The 21,129-nt window shown below is 37.3% G+C and overlaps 2 protein-coding genes across 5 annotated transcripts in view; one reads left to right on the top strand and one right to left on the bottom strand.

Annotated features, from left to right (window-relative positions):
- Nucleotides 1–16,019, top strand: part of LOC113120435 (calcipressin-2-like) — a 61,915-nt gene extending 45,896 nt beyond the window's left edge. Inside the window, exons 4-5 of one of the 2 annotated variants that reach the window (XM_026290241.1) lie at nt 1,490–1,661; nt 13,502–16,019. In XM_026290241.1, coding sequence (XP_026146026.1) covers nt 1,490–1,661; nt 13,502–13,656 — 327 coding nt within the window. In that variant the 3' untranslated portion in view covers nt 13,657–16,019. The remainder of the gene's footprint in view (nt 1–1,489; nt 1,662–13,501) is intronic. The other variant, XM_026290242.1, reaches the window with a different exon arrangement.
- A 2,666-nt stretch (nt 16,020–18,685) lies between these two features.
- The window catches only part of LOC113120434 (mitochondrial peptide methionine sulfoxide reductase-like), a 68,421-nt gene continuing 65,977 nt past the window's right edge, over nt 18,686–21,129 (bottom strand). For all 3 annotated transcript variants that reach the window (XM_026290236.1, XM_026290240.1, XM_026290238.1), the window contains exon 6: nt 18,686–20,417. In XM_026290236.1, coding sequence (XP_026146021.1) covers nt 20,247–20,417 — 171 coding nt within the window. In that variant the 3' untranslated portion in view covers nt 18,686–20,246. The remainder of the gene's footprint in view (nt 20,418–21,129) is intronic.

Raw genomic sequence — 21,129 nt, 5'->3', positions numbered from 1 at the left:
ATTTTATTATGCATCATGTGTATCTTAATCCTTCTGTTAATCATGTCAGGTTTTCTAACCCTTCTCAGTGAGCAGGGAATGAACTCATATTCAGGATGAGACAACTCCAGTAGGGCAGAATCCACTGGTGGAGCAGACAGCTCTGAAATAGATGCATTCTGATAGCTGGTATTAGCCTCTTACCAGAGTAAATACCAAAATCAGGCTGACATGATTGTTGCAAAATGAGGGTTCAAAAGAAGGATATCTTGAAAATATGAGTGCAGCGGGGTTATTTGCCATTCAGAACTGAGCTGAGAAACATAATATAGAATTGCAATTTAAAGGATGTAGAATGAAAATACACTGAAATTCAAAGACATTAATGTAACTCATTTTAACAAAGCCTTTTTCTTTTTTTTCTTTTTTTACTTTAAAGTTTAATGATTTATAGGCTTTATGGATAGACAGAAGGAACGAACCACAGATAGATAGATAGACAGACGGACGGACGGACGGACGGACGGACGGACGGACGGACGGACGGACGGACGGACGGACGGACGGACGGACGGACGGACAGACAGACAGACAGACAGACAGACAGACAGACAGACAGACAGACAGATAGATAGATAGATAGATAGATAGATAGATAGATAGATAGATAGATAGATAGATAGATAGATAGATAGATAGATAGATAGAATGTTTGAACAATAAACGTTTGAATGTCTAAATATAAATAAGCTTTCCATGGTTTGTTGGGATGGATAATATTTGGCCCGAGACACAACTATTTGAAAATCTGGAATCTGAGGGTTCAAAAAAAATTTAATCTAAATATTCATTAAATAGCCTTTAAAGTTTTCCTAATTAGGTCCTTAGCAATGCATATTACTAATCAAAAATTAAGTTTTTATATATTTACAGTAGGAAATTTACAAAATATTTTCATGGAACAAGATCTTTACTTAATATCCAAATGATTTTTGGCATAAAAGAAAATGTTATAATTTTGACCCATACAATGTATTGACTATTGCTACAAATATAGCCATGCTACTTATGACTGGTTTTGTGGTCCAGGGTCACATTTGCTAATGACTACATGATATACATCTGGAAGTCGTGGCCTAATGGTTAGAAAGTCGGAATTGTAATCCAAAAGGTTGCGAGATGGAGTCTCAGGCTGGCAGGAATTGTAGGTGGGGGTGTGAATGTACAGCGCTCTCTCCACCTTCAATACCACGACCTTGAGCAAGGCACCAAACACATAACTGCTCCCCAGGTGCCACAGCATAAAATGTCTGCCCACTGCTCTGGGTGTGTGTTCAATGCTGTGTATGTGTGCTTTGGATGGGTTAAATGCAGAGCACGAATTCTGAGTATGGGTCACCATACTTGGCTGTATGTCATGTCACTTTTACTGGATTGATTCAAGCATCAAGTGTTCCAATCAGGTCTTTGTTTAACTGCATCCTGGACTAACACACTCTCTGGCTCTTAGGTGCAGAATCCAGCATCCGAAGGAGACAATTTGCACCTGGCTCCTCCCCAGCCTTCCAAGCAGTTCCTCATCTCTCCTCCTGGCTCACCTCCAGTTGGCTGGCAACAGATTGATGAGGCCAAACCAGTTATTAACTACGACCTGCTATATGCAGTTGCCAAGCTTGGCCCAGGTCAGTTACAACTCACCAGTCTTTTCTCTCAAATTTTGCCTTTTGGCACCATTATCCTGGTCCATCATGCACTGGTATGAACGGTCATACCCACACCTGAACTCTGAAGTTCAGGCGTGCATACTAGGACGTCATGTAGCATGCTACAAATCCTTACCCTCTCAAATCAAGCACATCAATTCCTTGGTTAGCCGTTGCCTTGATTTGTCCTCTTAACTGCAGTGCAGGTGATTACATCCCCCACCCTTCTCCTAATCACCCTGACCTTCAGGGGTGTGTATGTGTGTGTGGGCTACTCCCACTGTGCCCTGATGAGTGGTTTCTGTAGTCAGTGCTTCTGGAGCTGTAATGTGTTTTGATTAAAGTGGCCGTGTAGACGCTTCTGTTTATCTGGGTGTTTGACAGTGCAGATGGGGGGCTATGTTTGGTATGGACCACACACACTTTCATACATTGGAACTGTGAGCGCCCTGGCCCTCATGGGAACAGCTAAGCCATCTTGGAGCAAATAAGCACATTACAAAGCACCACTGGGTGACCTTTTGTGATTCTGGCTATCTCCAGTGCCCAATTAACAGTTTTTTTTTCTTCTTTCCAGCATTTAGTATTACATTACAGATGATGACACTGACATTTCTTCCATAACATTATGTAACTCTGAATTTAGGTTAGCCATAAATCATCTTTGTCCTTGGCTTTCCATTGTCCACCACTATTGTACCCCTATGGAGAAAAAACACACAATGTGGTAGCAGATTATAATTTTATATCCAATAAGCCAAATAATACATCTTACTAAATGTTAATTTCTACACATTTCAAGTTGTAAATATTAATTAATCTTGTTACACAGTAAAATGGACTTCTTAAATAGTTTTAATAAATGTTTTCCAGTAAAAATATTTAAACAAAATATTTAAACAAAATAAATTTTCTTCAGATGCATCCTAATAATTTATAAATCATGTAATTAGTAGCACTAGATATTTTCCTTCTGTATTGTGAATTACATCCAACTGAAACATATTATGAATATACATTTCATTCTAACAATATTTTTTTTTTACCACATTTAATAAAATATTTTTACTCCAAACTCACTTCATAAAGTCAGTTGAGTGTTTAAAATAAATCCTTCTTTGAGATGATGTGGCATCCTAATAAGGCACACAACATATTTCATAGTATTCTAAGCTGTGATAAAGGCATTGCATTATAAATATTCTCTGCTACCACTGAATCTCAATCTCTCTCACACTAGTGAGCTTTTATGAAAGGTATATCTTTAAAACCAAGCATTTCTGCAGACTCCGTCGACATCCTTGATTCCTTTAACTCAAAGGTTAAGAATGTTATTGATGATATTGCTCCTATAAAAGTCAGTAAGAAGACTGGCAGACAAAAATCACCTGACGAAACTTGAAATTCATTATAGCATCTACAAAGACAGCCTTCATGTTTTCAATATGGAACTAGCCGCAGCAAACCAGACCTTCTTCTCAAACATTATAAAAATTAACATATCCATTAACAAACCCCCCATATCAGATTTCCAGTTAAATGCTCTCCGACAGTAAATGCAATGAGTTTCTTCTTCTTCTTCTCTGATAAGATCAATAATATCATAAAGGTGATTGGCACATACTCAACTTATGCAGAGGTCAGACAGATTTGATCGCAATTTCAAAAAGAAGTTACTATGTCTGTTTTTGATGCAATTGATAGCAAAATTTTGGAAAAAAAATAGTACAGCACCTTGACACACTTCCCACATCTTTTTTCAAAAGTGTGCTTAACTGTTTAGAAGCAAATACCTTAGAAATGGTGAGCGCCTCACTTCTTTCTGGGACTTTTCCAAACTCCCAGCACAGAGACAGCGCTCAATAAGATAATAAATGATTTTACTTGATCTTAGTACTGCGTTTGAAACTGTCGATCATAACATACTTCTAGAGAGACTGGAAGACTGGGATGGCCTTTCTGGGATGGTACTTAAATGGTACAGGCCATACTTAGAATGGAGAGGTTATTATGTGAGTATAAGAGAGCATAACACTAAGTGTATATTTTATTTAATATACAAGTTTCACAATTTGAGTTGAATTACTGAAATAAATGAACTTTTCCATGACATTTCTAATTTATTGAGATGCACCTGTACTATAATCTCAAAAACACTAGAAAATAATTATGTTTTGTTTCCAGTCAAGACTTGGAGAAACTTGTTCATGCCTTGGGTATCACCAGCTGGGTGGACTATTGTAATGGGCTCCTCACTGGCCTTCCCAAGAAGACATTAGATATTAGACAGCTGCACCTCATCCAGAAAATCTGGGCATATCACACCAGTCCTCAGGTCCTTACAGTGGCTTCCAGTTATATTTAGAATTGATTTTAAAATACTTTTACTTGTTTATTAATTACTCAATGGCTTAGGACCTAAACACATTGCAGATGTGGTTACTGAATATAAACCTAACAGATCACTCAGATCGAGTCAGTTAGAAATGCCAAAGGTTCACATGAAACGAGTCCGCTTTTAGCTTATGCTTCCCGCAGCTGGAACCAGCTTTCAGAAGAGATCAGATGTGCTAAAACATTAGCCACATTTAAATCTAGACTCAAAACACATCTGTTTAGCTGTGCATTTATTAAATGAGAACTGTGTTATGTCCGAACTGATTGCACTGTATTTTATATATAAAAATTATAATTTTTTTCCTGTTTTAAATTCACAAAATCAATTTTTTTTTAATTTCAAAAGTTTTTAAATTCCTTGTTTTATTGTTGTGATCTTACTTCCTTTTATGTAAAGCACTTTGAATTACCATTCTGTAAATCTATCGATTTTCAACTCTCCGTGCATCATTATATCCTAGATGGAAGAGGCCAGATAGAGATCTTTCCGTGGACTTGCACTTAAAATATCAGTCATGTATAATGCATCAGCATCGCCAGATCTGCCATTATTGACTCTTGCCTCATGAATATCATTCTTCTCCATAAAAGCTGTATCAACAGGCCCACGCCAGTGACCTTGTATAAACGATGCAAACTGAATTTCTGCACTCTGCTGATTTCCAATAATACTTGACAATCACAGCCATCAGCTCAGAATTGCTCTGAATCCATCAGCCTTTATCTGCGGCAGTTTTTTTTTTTTTTTTTTTCACATTCAAGCCAAACGCATTGTTATCATCAGTTACTTTCACAGCTGGTTTAGACTAAACAATCTATCTGAGATACTTTTTTACCCATAAGAGTACCATGCGGTTTCTCGTAATGCATCTAAATTTGTCTGTATTATATCACTCAGCCTGATCCATCTGCTGCCCTGGCAAACACATCATCATCTAGTGTTCCCATCTAAACAGCTGCTCTGCACATTCAGCCCATCTTGCCTCATTTCGCAATAGAGCAGCTTTAGAGCATGTCGAGCACGTGAGTATATGACAGTACTCAGCCACAGGGAAACCAGGCCTAAAAGCTCTGTTTGGCAGTGAATCGCTTATGGAACCAGGTCAATACTGAATGTCACCCTCTGTTTGTTTGCTCTATTTTTAGCTGACAGTGTAAAAGGCGTTTGGGGATTATGGAGTAGGAACATTTGAATTATGCAACAGGGCTTGGCATTACGGACTCTCAGCCATCAAACCCCCAGGGGATCAATTTCAAAATCCGGTGAACACATCCTGCTGAATTCTAAATCTCTCTCTGTCTGGCTCTCTCTGACTATGTAAAATGTTTAAGCATAACTCTGATGGGTTAACCTATATTATTTATGTAATGGAGTTAAGTGACATGTAAACAAATGAGTCATGGCTTATTACAATGCTTATTCTGTTGTTCAGACAAATACTTTAGATAGTTAAAAGCTTTTACAGCTGTGATAATATGAGTCATTGTGAGATGCAAGGCTTACATGCAGATGGCATAACCAGATCTAGGACAATCTGGTTAATTTCTCTTTATGAAATTCACAGATTCACCATAACTTAAACTCTGCAGAAACTAAATGGTCGTGCTAACCAGCAAAACCTTAAACGCTTGATTTAGCTCACCTTTTCACAACATGCTTGATGGAAAAAGCTTGCATATCATGCTGTTTTACATCACAGTGACACATACAACACTTACTACTACACACAGATATATAAACATACACAGCAATGCTAGATTTGTATCAGGTGGCCATACCCCCTCAATGGCTGCTGGAAGGGTTGCCATTCAGTTGCATAATCCCAGAGCGGGACAATGAAACCACTTCACTTCTCTGGTGGTTTCACAGCCTGTTCTGAGGTCAGTCAACCAGGAATGTTTCCACATGTTCAGGGTGAAATGAGAAGCCACAGACTGGGACTAGAAAGAATGGAATTAAATTTGTTCATTTGTTAGTCTCTGTTTATTACATAGTGCTAATAAAATATTGTGTTTGTGATGAATGTTGTGTTAATGGAAACCACCTATTTAATTTGCTGAGTAGGAATAGATTTTTAGGACAGTACATGACAGAATACCAGTGCTAAAAAATGTAAGAAATTCAAATCTGTTGATTTTTTTGACGAATAATGAAACAAATTCGGTCACATTTGCAAAATAAAATCAACACCAAAAATAAACTGAGAATAAAACGTCACATCGAGTTTGCTTATGTATGCTTGCATAAAATCAGTCTGAACTGAATTAAGTCCTTAAACTACTACAATCAATGTCAGTTAATCGAGAATTTAGAGAAAACTACATTATTGTTATTGATTACCACTTAATTGCCTGACAGAGGAATCTAAATGAAGAAAGACAAGCACCGAACCAAGTTAAACAAGGCCTTATGTCACTACAGTTGACACAAAAGGTAATCACAGATGTATGTTATAATATTTTGTTCTAAAATGGAGAGGAAAATTAATTTCAACACGATTTCAACGGTTCTTTTATTAAATTACATAAAAACAACTAGGAATAATAAAAATGTAACTACATATGTTTGTTAAAACAATAAATAAAAAATAAATACAAGAAAAATGCCACACAGGGACTTACTTGAACATTTTTGAATTTAAGAATTATGTACATGTCAAATTTAGTTAAGTTTACATCAGAGATGTAAGATAAAGCATGCTTTAGAAAATGAAATAATCAAATAAAAGGCATGAAAAGCACTGTTGCCAACAAAATCACCTCAAAATGAATATTGCCCGGCCCTAATTAAGTCTTCATTTTACATACCAGTCCATTTGACTGAGACCAAGTGATTGTATAAGAGTTGTGAAACAAGACCTATTTTGACGCTTCAGTGAATTGCAGCCTAAATTAATCTGAGATGTGCATTTGTGCTCTGACGTTTCATTGCCTTAAACTTTCAGTTTTGACCTTGTCTGCCCATGATGGGCTTCAGTCACAAAGCCATCGCATGTTAATAGCAATTGAAGGCAATTAGTGAACAGAGGAGGAGGTACAAACTAGTGAGCAATCAACAGCACTCAAGTGGAACCATGTGTCAAGTTAAACAAACAGCCCATTCAGCCCAGGCACCTCGACTGCGTTAGACTGCTGTCGGATGGCAATAATGATTGTGGTTGTTGTGGAAGGAAGCTTTTTCCATTGTTAAGCTTGTGTTTCCATACACACGTTTGTGTCAGAGAAGCTGCGTTTCCACATGGCTCGCACTGAAATTGTACAGTACAACAATACACGTACACACTCCAGCTCATTAAAGCAAAGTGCTTTTGTTGTTCCCTGCTCTGTTTACAAGGCGCATACCCAGCCGCCTCACCCTGAGAAGGCAAAAGCACTTAATGAAATATTCCTGCTGCATCTGTGGATGCTTAGACAACAGACCTGGAGCCAAGCATGTGTGGTGTGCATGGCCCAGAGAGGGTTCTTTTAGCTACACAAAGCACAAGAACTATTGGTAGGAACACCTGTGAACCTGATCTGATGCGTTTAAGAGGGCTTACACTTTATGCTTGTGTTTATTTCAGAGCTGAAACTATGTGCTCTGTCTCTTTTTGTTTTTTGTTTTTTTGCATAGATGTGTTGAGAACTATGTTAAGCACAATAGTTTCATAAAAAAAAAAAAAAAAAAAAAAAAAACATGGGTCAGGTGTCCCACTGTCATCTAAAAATACTTGACCCCAAAAATATGTTTTAGTTCTGATGAACATTTTTTGAGACAATCACCTGTGCCATTAATGCCATGTGACTGGTTACTCTGGAAGCACATGAAAGTTATGTCGGGAAAACACTGATTGCACAATTACAATAAATTTACAATGCACAATTACAATGCACTGATTTGATAAAAAGTGACAGCAAAAAAAAAAAGAAATAAAGAAATGCATCACATTTTCCACAAAATTCTTCTTCAAGTTTTCACAGGAATTAATTCCATAAAAAAAAGAACAAAAAAAAAAAAAAAATATATATATATATATATATATATATATATATATATATATATATATATATATATATATATATAAGATATTTAAAATTGATAATTTACAATATAACAGTTTTACAATATTTTTCATCAGATAAATGGAAAAGAGATTTCCAGCTACAACATCTAATGTTCACTGTTAATTCATGTTTGTTCATAATTATTAAATGGTGCAAATCACTTAATATGTTGAAAGTAACATTAAAGGGGACATCAGATGCCAATTTCCCTCAAGTCAGTATGACTTTTTTATGGAGCCAGAAGAATCTCAATAAAGATAAATGCACACACTACATTCACATATGCACACACAGGATCCATACATGCAAACCAAAAATTTAAAAAGCACAGAAGATTCACAAATGCATACAAAATTCAGAAATGCACACAAAATTCAGAAATACACACACAATTCAGAAATGCAAACAACATTTACAAATGCACTCAAGATTCACAAATGCACAGGACAAGATTCAGAAATGTATTTCTGATGCACACACACATATATCTTGATTCACAAACTGCTTGTGGTCTGTGAACTTCACTGCATTTGTGTGTGAATTTTGAGACTCCCTTGACTTGGCTCGACACACAAATGCCTTTTTTTAAACAGGGAATGATCTGCAACCAATCAGATATCTCCCTTGTTTTAGCCAATCACAAGAATGCACCCCACGTGGGGGATTGTTTACTTATAAGCCAATCAGCGAACAACTCACTTTCCTCACGCAGCGAACGACTCACTTTCCTCAGCGAACGACTCACTTACCTCACACAGCCGGCGACTCACTTTGCGCAGCCAGCGACCCACTTTGCGCAGCGAACGACTCACTTACCTCACGAGTCATGCAGCGAACGACTCACTTTCCTCACCCAGCGAGCGACTCACTTTCCTCACGAGTCATGCAGCGAACGACTCACTTTCCTCACCCAGCGAGCGACTCACTTTCCTCACGAGTCACGCAGCGAACGACTCACTTTCCTCAGCGAACGATTCACTTTCCTCAGGAGTCACGCAGCGAACGACTCACTTTCCTCACCCAGCGAGCGACTCACTTTCCTCAGCAAACGATTCACTTTCCTCAGGAGTCACGCAGCGAACGACTCACTTTCCTCACCCAGCGAGCGACTCCCTTTCCTCAGCGAACGATTCCTCAAGCAGCGAAGTTGAGCGAACGATTCACTTTCCTCACGCAGCGATCAACTCACTTTCCTAAGCGAACGACAGCCGCAGACCCACTTTTCGCAGCCAGAGAGCCACTTTCCTCTCGCAGCGGACCACTGACTCTCTCTTCATGTAGGGACTGAATATTATAATTAAAGTGACTTCTATATTGCATCCAAAAGAATATTTAGATATATTTAAATATTCAAAAAGGTTTAAACTTTTTTTTTTTTTTTTACTTTCATTAAAATATTTCAATAAAATGAAATAATTGCCTATTGCAAATTTATGAATCCATGGTTAACTTTTTTTTTCTGCAGTCACTGGGCTATATGTATTGAGACATTTTTTAATTTATATTTTGTAAAAAATAATAAAAAATAAACCTGAATTGTAATCTAAACATCTGTATTTTCATACAATTTAATACAATTGCTGTGTGGTTCATGTGATTGGCTTATAAGTAAACAATCCCCCCACATGGGGTGCATTCTTGTGATTGGCTAAAAGAAGGCAGATATCTGATTGGTTGCTGATCATTCCCTGTTTAAAAGAAAGCATTTGTGTGTCCAGCCAAGTCAGGGGAGTCTCAAAATTCACACACAAATGCAGTGAAGTTCACAGACCGCAAGCAGTTTGTGAATCAAGATATATGTGTGTGTGCATCAGAAATACATTTCTGAATCTTGTCCTGTGCATTTCTGAATCTTGTCCTGTGCATTTCTGAATCTTGTCCTGTGCATTTGTGAATCTTGTCCTGTGCATTTGTGAATCTTGAGTGCATTTGTAAAGGTTGTTTGCATTTCTGAATTGTGTGTGTATTTCAGATTTTTGTGTGCATTTCTGAATTTTGTATGCATTTGTGAATCTTCTGTGCTTTTTAAATTTTGTGTGTGCATTTGTGAATTTTGTGTGCATTTGTGTATCCTGTGTGTGTATTTATGAATCATGTGTGTGCATCTATGAATCCTGTGTGTGCATATGTGACTGTAGTGTGTGCATTTATCTTTATTGAGACTCTTCTGGCTCCATACTTTTTAGGGTCTTCATGAAAAATCTATAACATACTTTCTCACAAAATTTCTCAGTGGTAGTGTAAAACAACACCCTTTTTACCCTGTCAAAAACAGCTCTGTTCACAACGACCCATTTCAGTGCATGTACCTTTAAATGCTAATGACCTCTGCTCACCCCGCCCCTCTCTTCCAGGTGACAAGCTATTCTCACAAGACTGTAAACTTTAGCTACATTTAAATAGTGCATTATTAGGAAAGGAATTTTGCAAAGATTCATAAAAAAAAATAAAAAATAAAAAAGGTATACTAGATCCGGGGGTGCATTCACTTTAGAAAACAAAAGTGATCAGCTGGGTCTTCGGCAGCTCAGATGTCAGGAGTAAAAATGACGACTGCTAATTATTACATCCAACAACAAAACATCTCAATCGCTTAAGAGACATTGTTGCCTACACCTGCTCCAGTATTGAAACAATGGTGGACTGTTCACAACTCGTGTTTAAAACGCCAGTGTCAATCAACAATCATGGGAGGGGCCTGGCAAAAAACAACATCACTTTGCCAATAATCTGTGAACGGCTTGATCTGAGAAAAAGTTTGAGTTATGGGGATGTTAAATAAACCACAGAATGGATTTTTATAATTATAGGGTGGTTGTATACACATACTGCCAATACACATTTATGTTCACACACCATATAAATTTTATTTTGCATCTGACGTTCCCTTTAATAAATGCTGACTAAAAACTGTTGTTCATGTTAGCGATTGCATGGTACTGCCTCTTTGAATAGCTAAATGTAAAATTTTTGCACTTTTACCAACAGTCCTCATTAAAATGAGTGGAAATCCAGCCTCTCTGTATGGTTAATAGTGCCACTACAGAGGTTTGAAACATGCATAATGTCAGCAATCAAAATACTTTACAGCATATATCCTCACTTTTTACTATTTATTTGAGGGTATTTTCAATCATGGTGGCAGATGGCTGACACCAAATACACTGCAATTTGTGTGAGTCATTATCCATTCACTGGCTGCTATTCAGTCTGCAGCTGGGCTTATCAGATTGGATCTCTTCCCTTGTACGCGCCAGCTTGTATGGCATTCTTGCCATAAAGGGTTAATAAATTTCAATCAGAAGAGGGGGTTTATTTTTGGGATGGTTGCTAAGGAATACAGAAATTGTCATTTGTGTTTTTGAAATGGAGAACTGTAAAAGGATGAAGGGAAGTGAAGTGTATTGCCCCTCTTTCGAAAGAATGCTCTAAAAATAACCCACAGTTTCCCTGTGCTGGCCCATTGAACCTACACTAACCGAAAGAAATCCATCTGGCCTTTCGATGGCCACACTTGCTCACCACCTCTCTCTTTCTCAGCTGGTGGGTCTTCGGTGGTGCACAGCTGTCATGCACACACGCACGGCTCTGGAAGACCGGCACCTTGGAATTGGAGGAGAGCTGGAGAGATGTGCTCTGCATGCCAATGAGATCACTGCTGTTTTAATAAAGACTCGCTCTTGCTGCTTTATTAAGGAGGGCTATGTAACATTACCACGTACGCTCCACAACCTTATGTTTTTATCCTCTCGTGAGATTTCTTATGGTCTAGGAAGAGTTTAAGGTTTCATAATGAGCTTGATTGCTTGCACTTTCTCTCTCCTGCTGTCTGACCCCTGACGTCAGTATGCAGCATTGACGTCATGCCCAGGTTTCAGAGAGAGGCTGAGCCCTCAGGAGGCTATGCAGGAGAAGAGGAATGCGAGAGACTGTGAATTTGTAGGAACATGGCTGAGGAATTGTTTGAATGAGTTTGTTTTGCATGAATAAAACATAAGATGCGTAAATGATAGAGGAATTAGGTCAAAACAGAGTGAAGATAAAAAGTTTGGATGCACGTGTTTGCTTTTAAGTGAGAAAATATGAGCACATAGGATAAAATAATTTGGACTAGGCCAGGGGAAAAAAAATACAGCATAAGCCAGAGACTCCCAGAAAGAAAAAATTAGCTAGATAAGAGGGTCTTTACAGTGTGCTGGATCCTCTGGGTGACCACAATGCACTGCACACTCATGCGGCACAATGGTAAACTTTGATTCCGCTTCCTGCTCTGTTCCATCCTGCAAACATACACACAGTGTATTCGTCCAGCACATTTCAAATATTTACTCTCTTCCGGCCATCATGCAACAGGGACGGAGAGATTCAGAAAAGCAGCTTATCTCTTGTGAATGTGTGAAGTTCTAGTTTTAATTACCTGAAGTGTGGAAACCCCTCCAGACCACTATGACTGACAGGCTCTGTGGATTTCTAGATTTCCATTTTGCTAGTGTTATAAGGATTTTCAGCACTGGCTATACAGTAGAGCGCCATTCCCTAATGGATTCTGTGTTTAAGTTTAATGCTTCTAATGCTATGGATCATTGCAGGTTTTTCTCTGGCAAAACCGCAATTATAGCCAGCCCAAAATATCCTCACTCTTCTCTCACTGAGTTCTGGAGAGAGAGTGCCCTCTAGGCCTGACTGTTAGTATTGCAGGAGAAATTGACAGTATTTTTAAATAATTTCATGGGAAATTTAATAATCATATTTTCTTCGTAGGATAAGTAGGATACGGTACCTTCCCTACCGTTCAAAAAGTTTTTGAAGATTTATATTTCAAATACTGCTTCTATTAATGCACTTTCTGCAAATGCATTTTCTATTCATCAAAGAATCCCCAAACATTTTGACAAGAATATGACAAGAATAAATTACATTTAAAGATATAATTAAAAAGAAAGAATTCATTTTACATGCTAATAATATTTCACAATATTTTACTGTTGTTACTGTATTTCTGATCAAATGAATACAGCCTTGAACATAACATAAGAGAACATAAGAGACTTCTTTCAAAAATCTTACCAACTTACTAAAATAATTTTAATGTATAAAAAAGTATTCATGAACAAATCAGTATTGATTTAATTCAGTGGAACTTTGACAGTTAGAACTGATTAGAGGAAATGAATCAAATTTACCAAAACTGAAAATATAAAACAAACAACTGTGAGACAATGGCCAAGTAACAAATCCAATAACTGCAAATCAGTGTAATATTCACAGTTTTGCTTTATTTTATATCTGCAGCAAAATCTCTGTTCAAATATTACCCCTATTCAATATACTAACGAGAAACTCCACACCTGACAGATTCTTCTCTTCTACACATACAGGTGAGAAGTTTGAGCTACATGCAGGCACAGAGTCTACACCCAGTGTGGTGGTCCACGTCTGTGACAGCGACACAGATGAGGAGGAGGATCCAAAGAACAACCCTAAACCAAAAATCATCCAGACCCGACGCCCAGACCTGCCAGTCTCACACTGAACTCTACAGCTCCGCACAGAGTCAGGAGGATTTATCCCCTCCACCGTGTCCTTCACAGGACCACTGCCACCCTCCTTCAGAACCTTATTAAACACACAAGCAGGGTCTGAGGAGCTCTGATCTGTGTTTCTCGTTCAGCACACACTTGTATACAATACTCAATGTGCTGTCACACAATTTGTTTTTTTTTATGTTGCAATACTCTGTGTTAAATATGGCCGCTCTCTGTAACTGTTTCCCAATCTGACTCTGTTGTAATGTCATCTGATCACCAGTTAGAGGCAGCATGTATCCGTCCCTGCTATTACCTACATTTCTGATTGGCTCCTGGGCCGTGGCACATGATAGTGTCAGATGTGCCTACTGGCTGCTCTTGCACCACAACTATGTACCATTTGTACCCAGCAAGCCATTAATAATATTACGTTCTTCATAAGGGCATGCTAGCCACTAAATGTGGCTAAACACCAGCGCTGCATGTGCCACCCCTAGAAATATGTCTTGCCTAACAATTTTCTGTCAAATAACCCTAGAATGGCAAAAACGGTTCACTTTTACATAGCAAAAAATTCAGACAGCAAGAATCGTTCTCTTCAGGCCAGTGCATGTTCTGGTAGCAAACTCTACATTATTATTTCCCGCTTTGTATAATTGTCTATGTGTCTCGCCAACAGTGTTCTTACAGAAAAACGATGCATTTCCAAATGATAAGCTGACATTTTGATCGCACCTTTCAATGGAACCTATATGAGTTGCTTCCTCAATGTGAATATTTTTTGTCGTGCTTGTTCCCTTTGAGACTAAAACTTTAAACCTTTTTTTTTTTCTGTAAGGTCCCAATACAGATTAATGACATTAATGGGTAATCAGATGTCATTTAATGAAATCCGTATTATGCATGGTTACTCGTTTCTAGAATTTAATGTAGTTGTCCCAAATCCATAGCGCTCCTCTTTGTCTGTGAGACTTCATTCGCACACAAGTTCATTTCCAATCATGACAAAGAAAATTGATAGGATGCTACTGAGACAGATCTTCCAAGTGCTATTACACAGTGGGTAACAAAAAGCAAATGTTACAAGGGTTATGTCGACCTTTCTTATTTGATCAGAATCTTTTTGATGTGCCTAACTCATTTATGGACTATTTGGCTAAAAAAAAATGAAAAAAATAAACCTCTTTATATATCCAAAGTTTATCAAATGAAGGCATGCACAAACCATATCCATAGATATGAGTCACAAAGGCACTATACCCAAGTAGTTGGTAAATGCACTACAAGAATGCATTAGTTAGTTATGGTATAATGGTTATATTATTTCTTCCAAAATATATAATTTATGTTCAGTCCATCAACACTGTGATACTTGACTGACGCCCTATGTTGAAGTATTATTATATAAGTATGTTTGTAAATTTAAGGAGGTTATCAGGCTTAAACATCTGTTGTTCAGTGTTAAGGGCGGTAGCCACAACAGTTTTTCCTCAAATCTCTGTTGAATTGGACTGTTCATTGGTCTAAATGCTGTTGGTTTCCAACTCATCTGTCTGCGTCCATTAGCCTGAAAGAATGTAGAAATAATACGCCCCATCCCCGTGAAGCAGTGACTGGTTCTGGAAACAGGGTACTTACTGCTCTTTGGGCATCACCGTCTGCATTGTGACACAAAGATGATATTTTATGCTACCACAGCTTCGAGCCTTATTTGATTTAGTTAGAAGTGCACACTCTGGTCCGCTTCTCTGAAAAAAAGAGGCACGTTCATTACATGTCAATAGGATAAATGTGTAAACAAATGGGACGAGAGCAATATATCAAAACCGATACCAACCAACAGTCCACTGCCTTGGACTTTCCCTTCCAATTCACTATTGCCTGCTTGGCCAATCAGCTCTTCCCATATTCTTTCCTCATGACAACAAAAATCTTTTGCAGTCTCACACGCTGCCAGCCTTCCTTACCGTCATGTAATTTAAGATTTTTGTATTGTTCTGTATTGCACTTTCTTATTCACATGACTGTACACAGTATCATTCAGTAACTGTATTTCCTTTTATTTCTCATGTACTCCTGAAGACATGATATTATCTCTGTTCTTAAAGTCTTTGGTCTGAAGTTAGTGTCACTGATGTTGGGAAACAATATCTGTATTGTGTATACTCGTGCAAGACCATTGGTGATCTTGTCATCTACATGTGTGTCCTGCCTGCCGACACTAAGGAGACATATCTGTATATATTAATCAATAATATTTTTACTGCATTTTTGTACAAATATTCATGGTAGCCATGTACGAGTAGTTGAGATGATTCTTTGTTAGTATTAAAAAAAAAGTTTGGTTTTAAACCTCTGGTGTGGTCTGATGACAATAGATAACGTAGATCAAAATAAATGTTGAATAATTATGTTATGAGGGACACAAGCATAGGCTAAAATAAAATATACAGCTATTTATCTCTAATACCCATATAGTCTAAACATGGCGAAACATTGTGTTTTATTGTCCTCGCCGATATATATTTCACTAGTAGGCTAATGATATTTAGTATAGGCCTATTTATTTTACGGGTAAAAGGTCACGAGTCACATTGACCTGGTAACGTTAACGTTATATTAACCTAGAAAGTAAACACAATGTTCATTACTGAACATCCCTGATTAAACAACTTCATCGAAACAATGTAAGAAAACAGAAGTGTCAAATTGGATTTTACTGGAATTGACTATGAAATGCCATGCCGTGACATTTGAACCACGTGATGATAAAATTACACAGTATAGTTTTTGAATCGGTTCTGAAAACAACAGATTCGATTCAAGGATATGAGTCCGACTTAGGGTCCATCACTAATCAAAGTAATAGTCTGCCCCCTGATGGAGTGGCATTGAATCTATGGGCTAAACTTTGCAATTAAATTTTTTTTTTAAGTACATTAATTTGATCAATTTCTCATTTCCTGACACTGTAGGTCACACGGATCAACAGACACGATAACATGACAATGATAATAACATTATAAAGTATTTTAATTAGGGCTGGGCGATATATTGATATATCTAATGATATCATGCACAGTCAGTAAATCTGTTTCGTGATTAGCCTACCGCTAAATCGCCATCACCTGCTTATAATTGGAGTGGCATTTAGACAGAGCAATAGATCATTGACAAGCTACGCAATATCGCTAATTTTAATTAGGTGGCCACTACCAATAATCACCATCTTACAAAATAACTAAAACTTGCACTCTTTTTTATTAGAAAACATCCATAAACCCCAATGTGACAATTTAATGTTAAGGATATCCAGTGATGTTTATTTCAACGGCGAGAACAATATAATTTTAGAAGCGCTAAAAGTTAACTTTTAACAGAAGGCAAATCTCCATTTGCTATCCATTTTATGCAATTTGAACTATTTTATAATGGCTGCCTTTAGATGCAGTTTCACTATCCACCAGAAGATGGCAGTCTTATACCCGTTACTGCTAACTACTCAACCCTAAGAGGAAACATACTGTGAAATGAACATTTAAAAACCAATTTTCAGCTAAATTCCACATTTATTTCTATAGCTTTGAGACTAGGCTGCAATAACTACGATGCGTTATGTAAGCAAGAACGCTTGCCTTTTTAAAAGTGAAAATATAAAAGCCACAACAACTCCTGATAAATCACCTAAGTAGGAGCATATGAATAATAGAAGCAAATAGTCTTAAAAAAGAGGATGAAAATTTTATACCTTTAGGTCACATGACCTTCATCAGGCATTGTATAGTATAAAGTGAGAAAAAAACTTTTGTGACCTGAAGCCATTAACTTGACTAGTCTAAGTAAACAGAGTGTGTGTGTGACTGTGTGTGTGTGTGTCCATGCCCAGGTTCCTGGGCCAAAGTGCGTGCGTCAGAGAGTGTCCTTGTTTCACTGCATTGCAGAAAGCAGACTGTTAGAAGCTGTGCCAGGCCAGGTTCCTGAGCACCAGTGCCAGCCTTGCCCAGAGAGGGCCTCTCCGAGTGTGGCACAGGAATAGGTGCATGGAGCGGTAGCAACCTGCTCAGAGGATTAGCCAAAACCACACATGCCCACAGCCCCACCAGAGACCCTCCATAAACACAGATCGCTTTTCCAAATATCTATTTTTGCTGTAAACACAGAAGAATTTGTGTCGTTGACTTTCACTAAGAATATCACATTCACTCTAGTTTGAATAACACATTTTGGTTGCTCTAATTTTACATGTAAGCTGCATTGCTTTTATATTTTCATTAAATGTATTACTGGATCTGTGCCTAAAAATCTAAGTAACTTTTATTATTATTATTATTATTCCCATAGTAGATTTACTTGAATCAAAGGATCACCATGGATCCAGCTATAAATCTTTAATCTCATATTTAATGTTCTGCTGAAAAAGTAATTAATTATATCTTGGATGTCCTTGAGGGTGAGTAAGTTACCAGCAGATTTTCATTTTTGGGTGAACTACTGCTTTAACATTAGTTAGATTTTTTTTTTTTTTTTTTTTTTTTTTTTTTTTTTGCATTAGGAAAGCTTGTTTTCATGCATAATTGTTTGTGCCATCAACAATGGGAATGCAAAGTGTGAATGCAAGAGGCTGTGTTTGTTTGTGTGGGACTGCAGTCAAGTCTTTAATTGAGGAGATGAAATATGCGCTGACACTTTTAGAAAGGGACGAGAGTGCTTGTTTGCATGGCTGGGATGGAAGGAAACACATAGGTAGTGGACAGATGGAAGGATGAATAGATATGTATGCGAATCGAATAGACAGATGGATCTAGAACAAGCACACAAACATGAACCCACAATCTTGCCTGCCATAGACAAGAATGTGATTACCTTTTATTTAAACCAAGTACACAGGGACCTAAAAAAAATACCGTATATGGAAACTTAATCCACACTTAAAGTGTATGCATGTCATTGCATTACACAGAAAATGTCCGTTGGTTTTCTTTATCAAACGCAACGATCACAAAAATTACATACACAAAGAATGATAAAGCAGTTGTATTATAAGTTTTTTATTTATATCCAACAGTAATATCATGTAGGCCTGGGTATAGCAGTGGTGAATGCTTTAGTTAAGGCAAGTTAATATACACTGATGCTTGAGAATTTGTGAACCTTCTAGAATTGTCTATATTTCTGCTTAAATATAACCTCAAAAGTCATCAGATATACAGGCAAGTCATGACAGTTGACAAAGAGAACACAAACAAATGAGACGAAAATATATACTTTGTAATTTATTTATTTAGGAAAATTATCCAATAATTAATATCTGTTAGCAGTAAACGTATGTGAATCTCTAGGATTAGCTGTTAATTTGATGGTGAAATTAGAGTCCATCTGTTCAGAGGTGTTTTCAATCAGTAAGATGACTATCAGGTGTCAGTGTGTGCCCTGGCTGGGATCTATCAAGTTTTATCATGTTTGTGGAAGTGTATCATGACACAAACAAATGGGATCTCTGAGCTGAGGACCTCAGAAAAACAGTTGGTGTCGTTCATCAGGCTAGAAAAGGTTTCAAAACTATTTCTGAAGAGTTTGGACTCCACCAATCCTCAGACGGACAGATTTTGTATAAATGGAGGAAATTCAAGACCACTGTTACCTTTCCCAGGAGTGGTCCACCAATAAAGATCACCCTAAAAGCTAGACGTGTAAAAGTCCACTAGGTTTCAAAGAACTGCAGGCTAACTTCTTAGCAACTAAAAGGCCTTACTCACATTGGCTATTGTTAATGTTTATGAGCCCATCATCAGGAGAACACTGAACAACGTTTTGTGGATGGATTAGACCAAAATATAAAATTTTGGTTTAAATAAGCAGCATTATGTTTAGAGAAAGAAAACAGCATAAGAACCTTATCCCATCTGTGAAACATGGTGGTGGTAGTATCAAGGTTTGGGCCTGCATCTGGTCCAGGATGGCTTGTTATTATTGATGGAACAATGATTTCTGAATTATACCAGCAAATTCTGAAGGAAAATGTCAGGACATCTGTCCCAAGAACTGAATCTCAAGAGAAAGTGGGTCATGCAGCAAGACAACGACCCCAAGCACACAAGTTGTTCTACCAAAAAATTAAATAAAGAACAAAGTTAATGTTTTTGGAGTCAAAATCCGAACCTTAATCAAATTGAAATTTTGTGGAAGGAACGGAAGCAAACAGTTCATATGAGGAAAACCACCAACATCACAGAGTTGAAGTGGTTCTGTACTGAGGAACGAGCTAAAAGTCCTTCAATATGTTGTGCAGGACTGATCAGCAGGTACAAGAAACATTACCTGCAGTTATTGTTGCAAAAGTGGGTCAGACCAGATACTGAAAGCAAAGATTCACATACTTTTGACACTCACAGATATGTAACACTGGATCATTTTTCTCAGTAAATAAATGTCTCAGTTGTTTCTTTGAGTTCTCTTTGTCTACATTCAGGACTTGACTGAAATTTTGATTATGTTTTGAGTCATATTTATGCGGAAATATAGAAAATTCTAAATGGTTCATAAACTTTCAAGCAGCACTTTAAATTAGTTCAGTCACAAGACAGGAGAAGCACTGTTAATTTTTACTCTTCAGTTCTATTGAGCAGGAGACCCCGGTGCCGCCCAGTCCACAGTAGCCATTGGGGTTCTTGCTGAGGTATTGCTGGTGATAGTCTTCTGCATAGTAAAATTCCTTAGTCATTGCTATTTCTGTGGTGATGGCTCCAAAGCCCTCTTCAGTCAGCACCTGATGACAGAAGGCCATTTATGATCAATATACAGTGACATATACCATATTTGAGCACATTTAACAGGTTGAGATCAGTAATTTTGGTGTAGCCTTAAATAAAGTTCAAAAGAAAAGAATACTTTTATTCAACAAGCATGCATTAAATTACTCAAATATGACAGTAAAAGCATTTACTGAGTAATGTTTAAAATTATTCTATTTAAAATGAATGCTGTTCTTGTGAACTTTCTATTTCCTAAAAAAATTGTCATGGTTTCTACAAAAATACAGCACAACTGTTTACAACATTGATAAGAAATATTTCTGCAGCACCAAATCATCATATGAGAATGATTTCTGAAGGATCATGTGGCACTGAAGACTGGAGTAATGGCTGCTGAAAATTCTGCTTTGCCATCACAGGAATAAATTACCATTTAAAATATATGTAAATAGAAAGCAATTGCTTTACATTGTAAAACTATTTCATAATATAATTTTTTTTGTATTTTTGATAAAAGCAGCATTGGTGAAGAAAATGAACTTACATAAACTTTTAAACATTAGTATAATAATTAATAACTTTAACGTTTGGGTATATTATTCTGTGATATTTAATATCCTGGTGTTCTCTTCCAGGCCCATAGTAGATGCTTTGTGAATCAGTACAGCATTCATTTAGTGAGAGACCCAGAAAAAGGGAGTAATGGGTATTTTCTAAGTTGAGAGG

The sequence above is a fragment of the Carassius auratus genome, chromosome 20, assembly GCF_003368295.1.
Source record: "Carassius auratus strain Wakin chromosome 20, ASM336829v1, whole genome shotgun sequence".
Classification (NCBI taxonomy): Eukaryota; Metazoa; Chordata; class Actinopteri; order Cypriniformes; family Cyprinidae; genus Carassius; species Carassius auratus.
The sequence above is the reverse complement of the archived record's forward strand: the minus strand, read 5'-3'. Positions and strand labels throughout refer to the sequence as shown.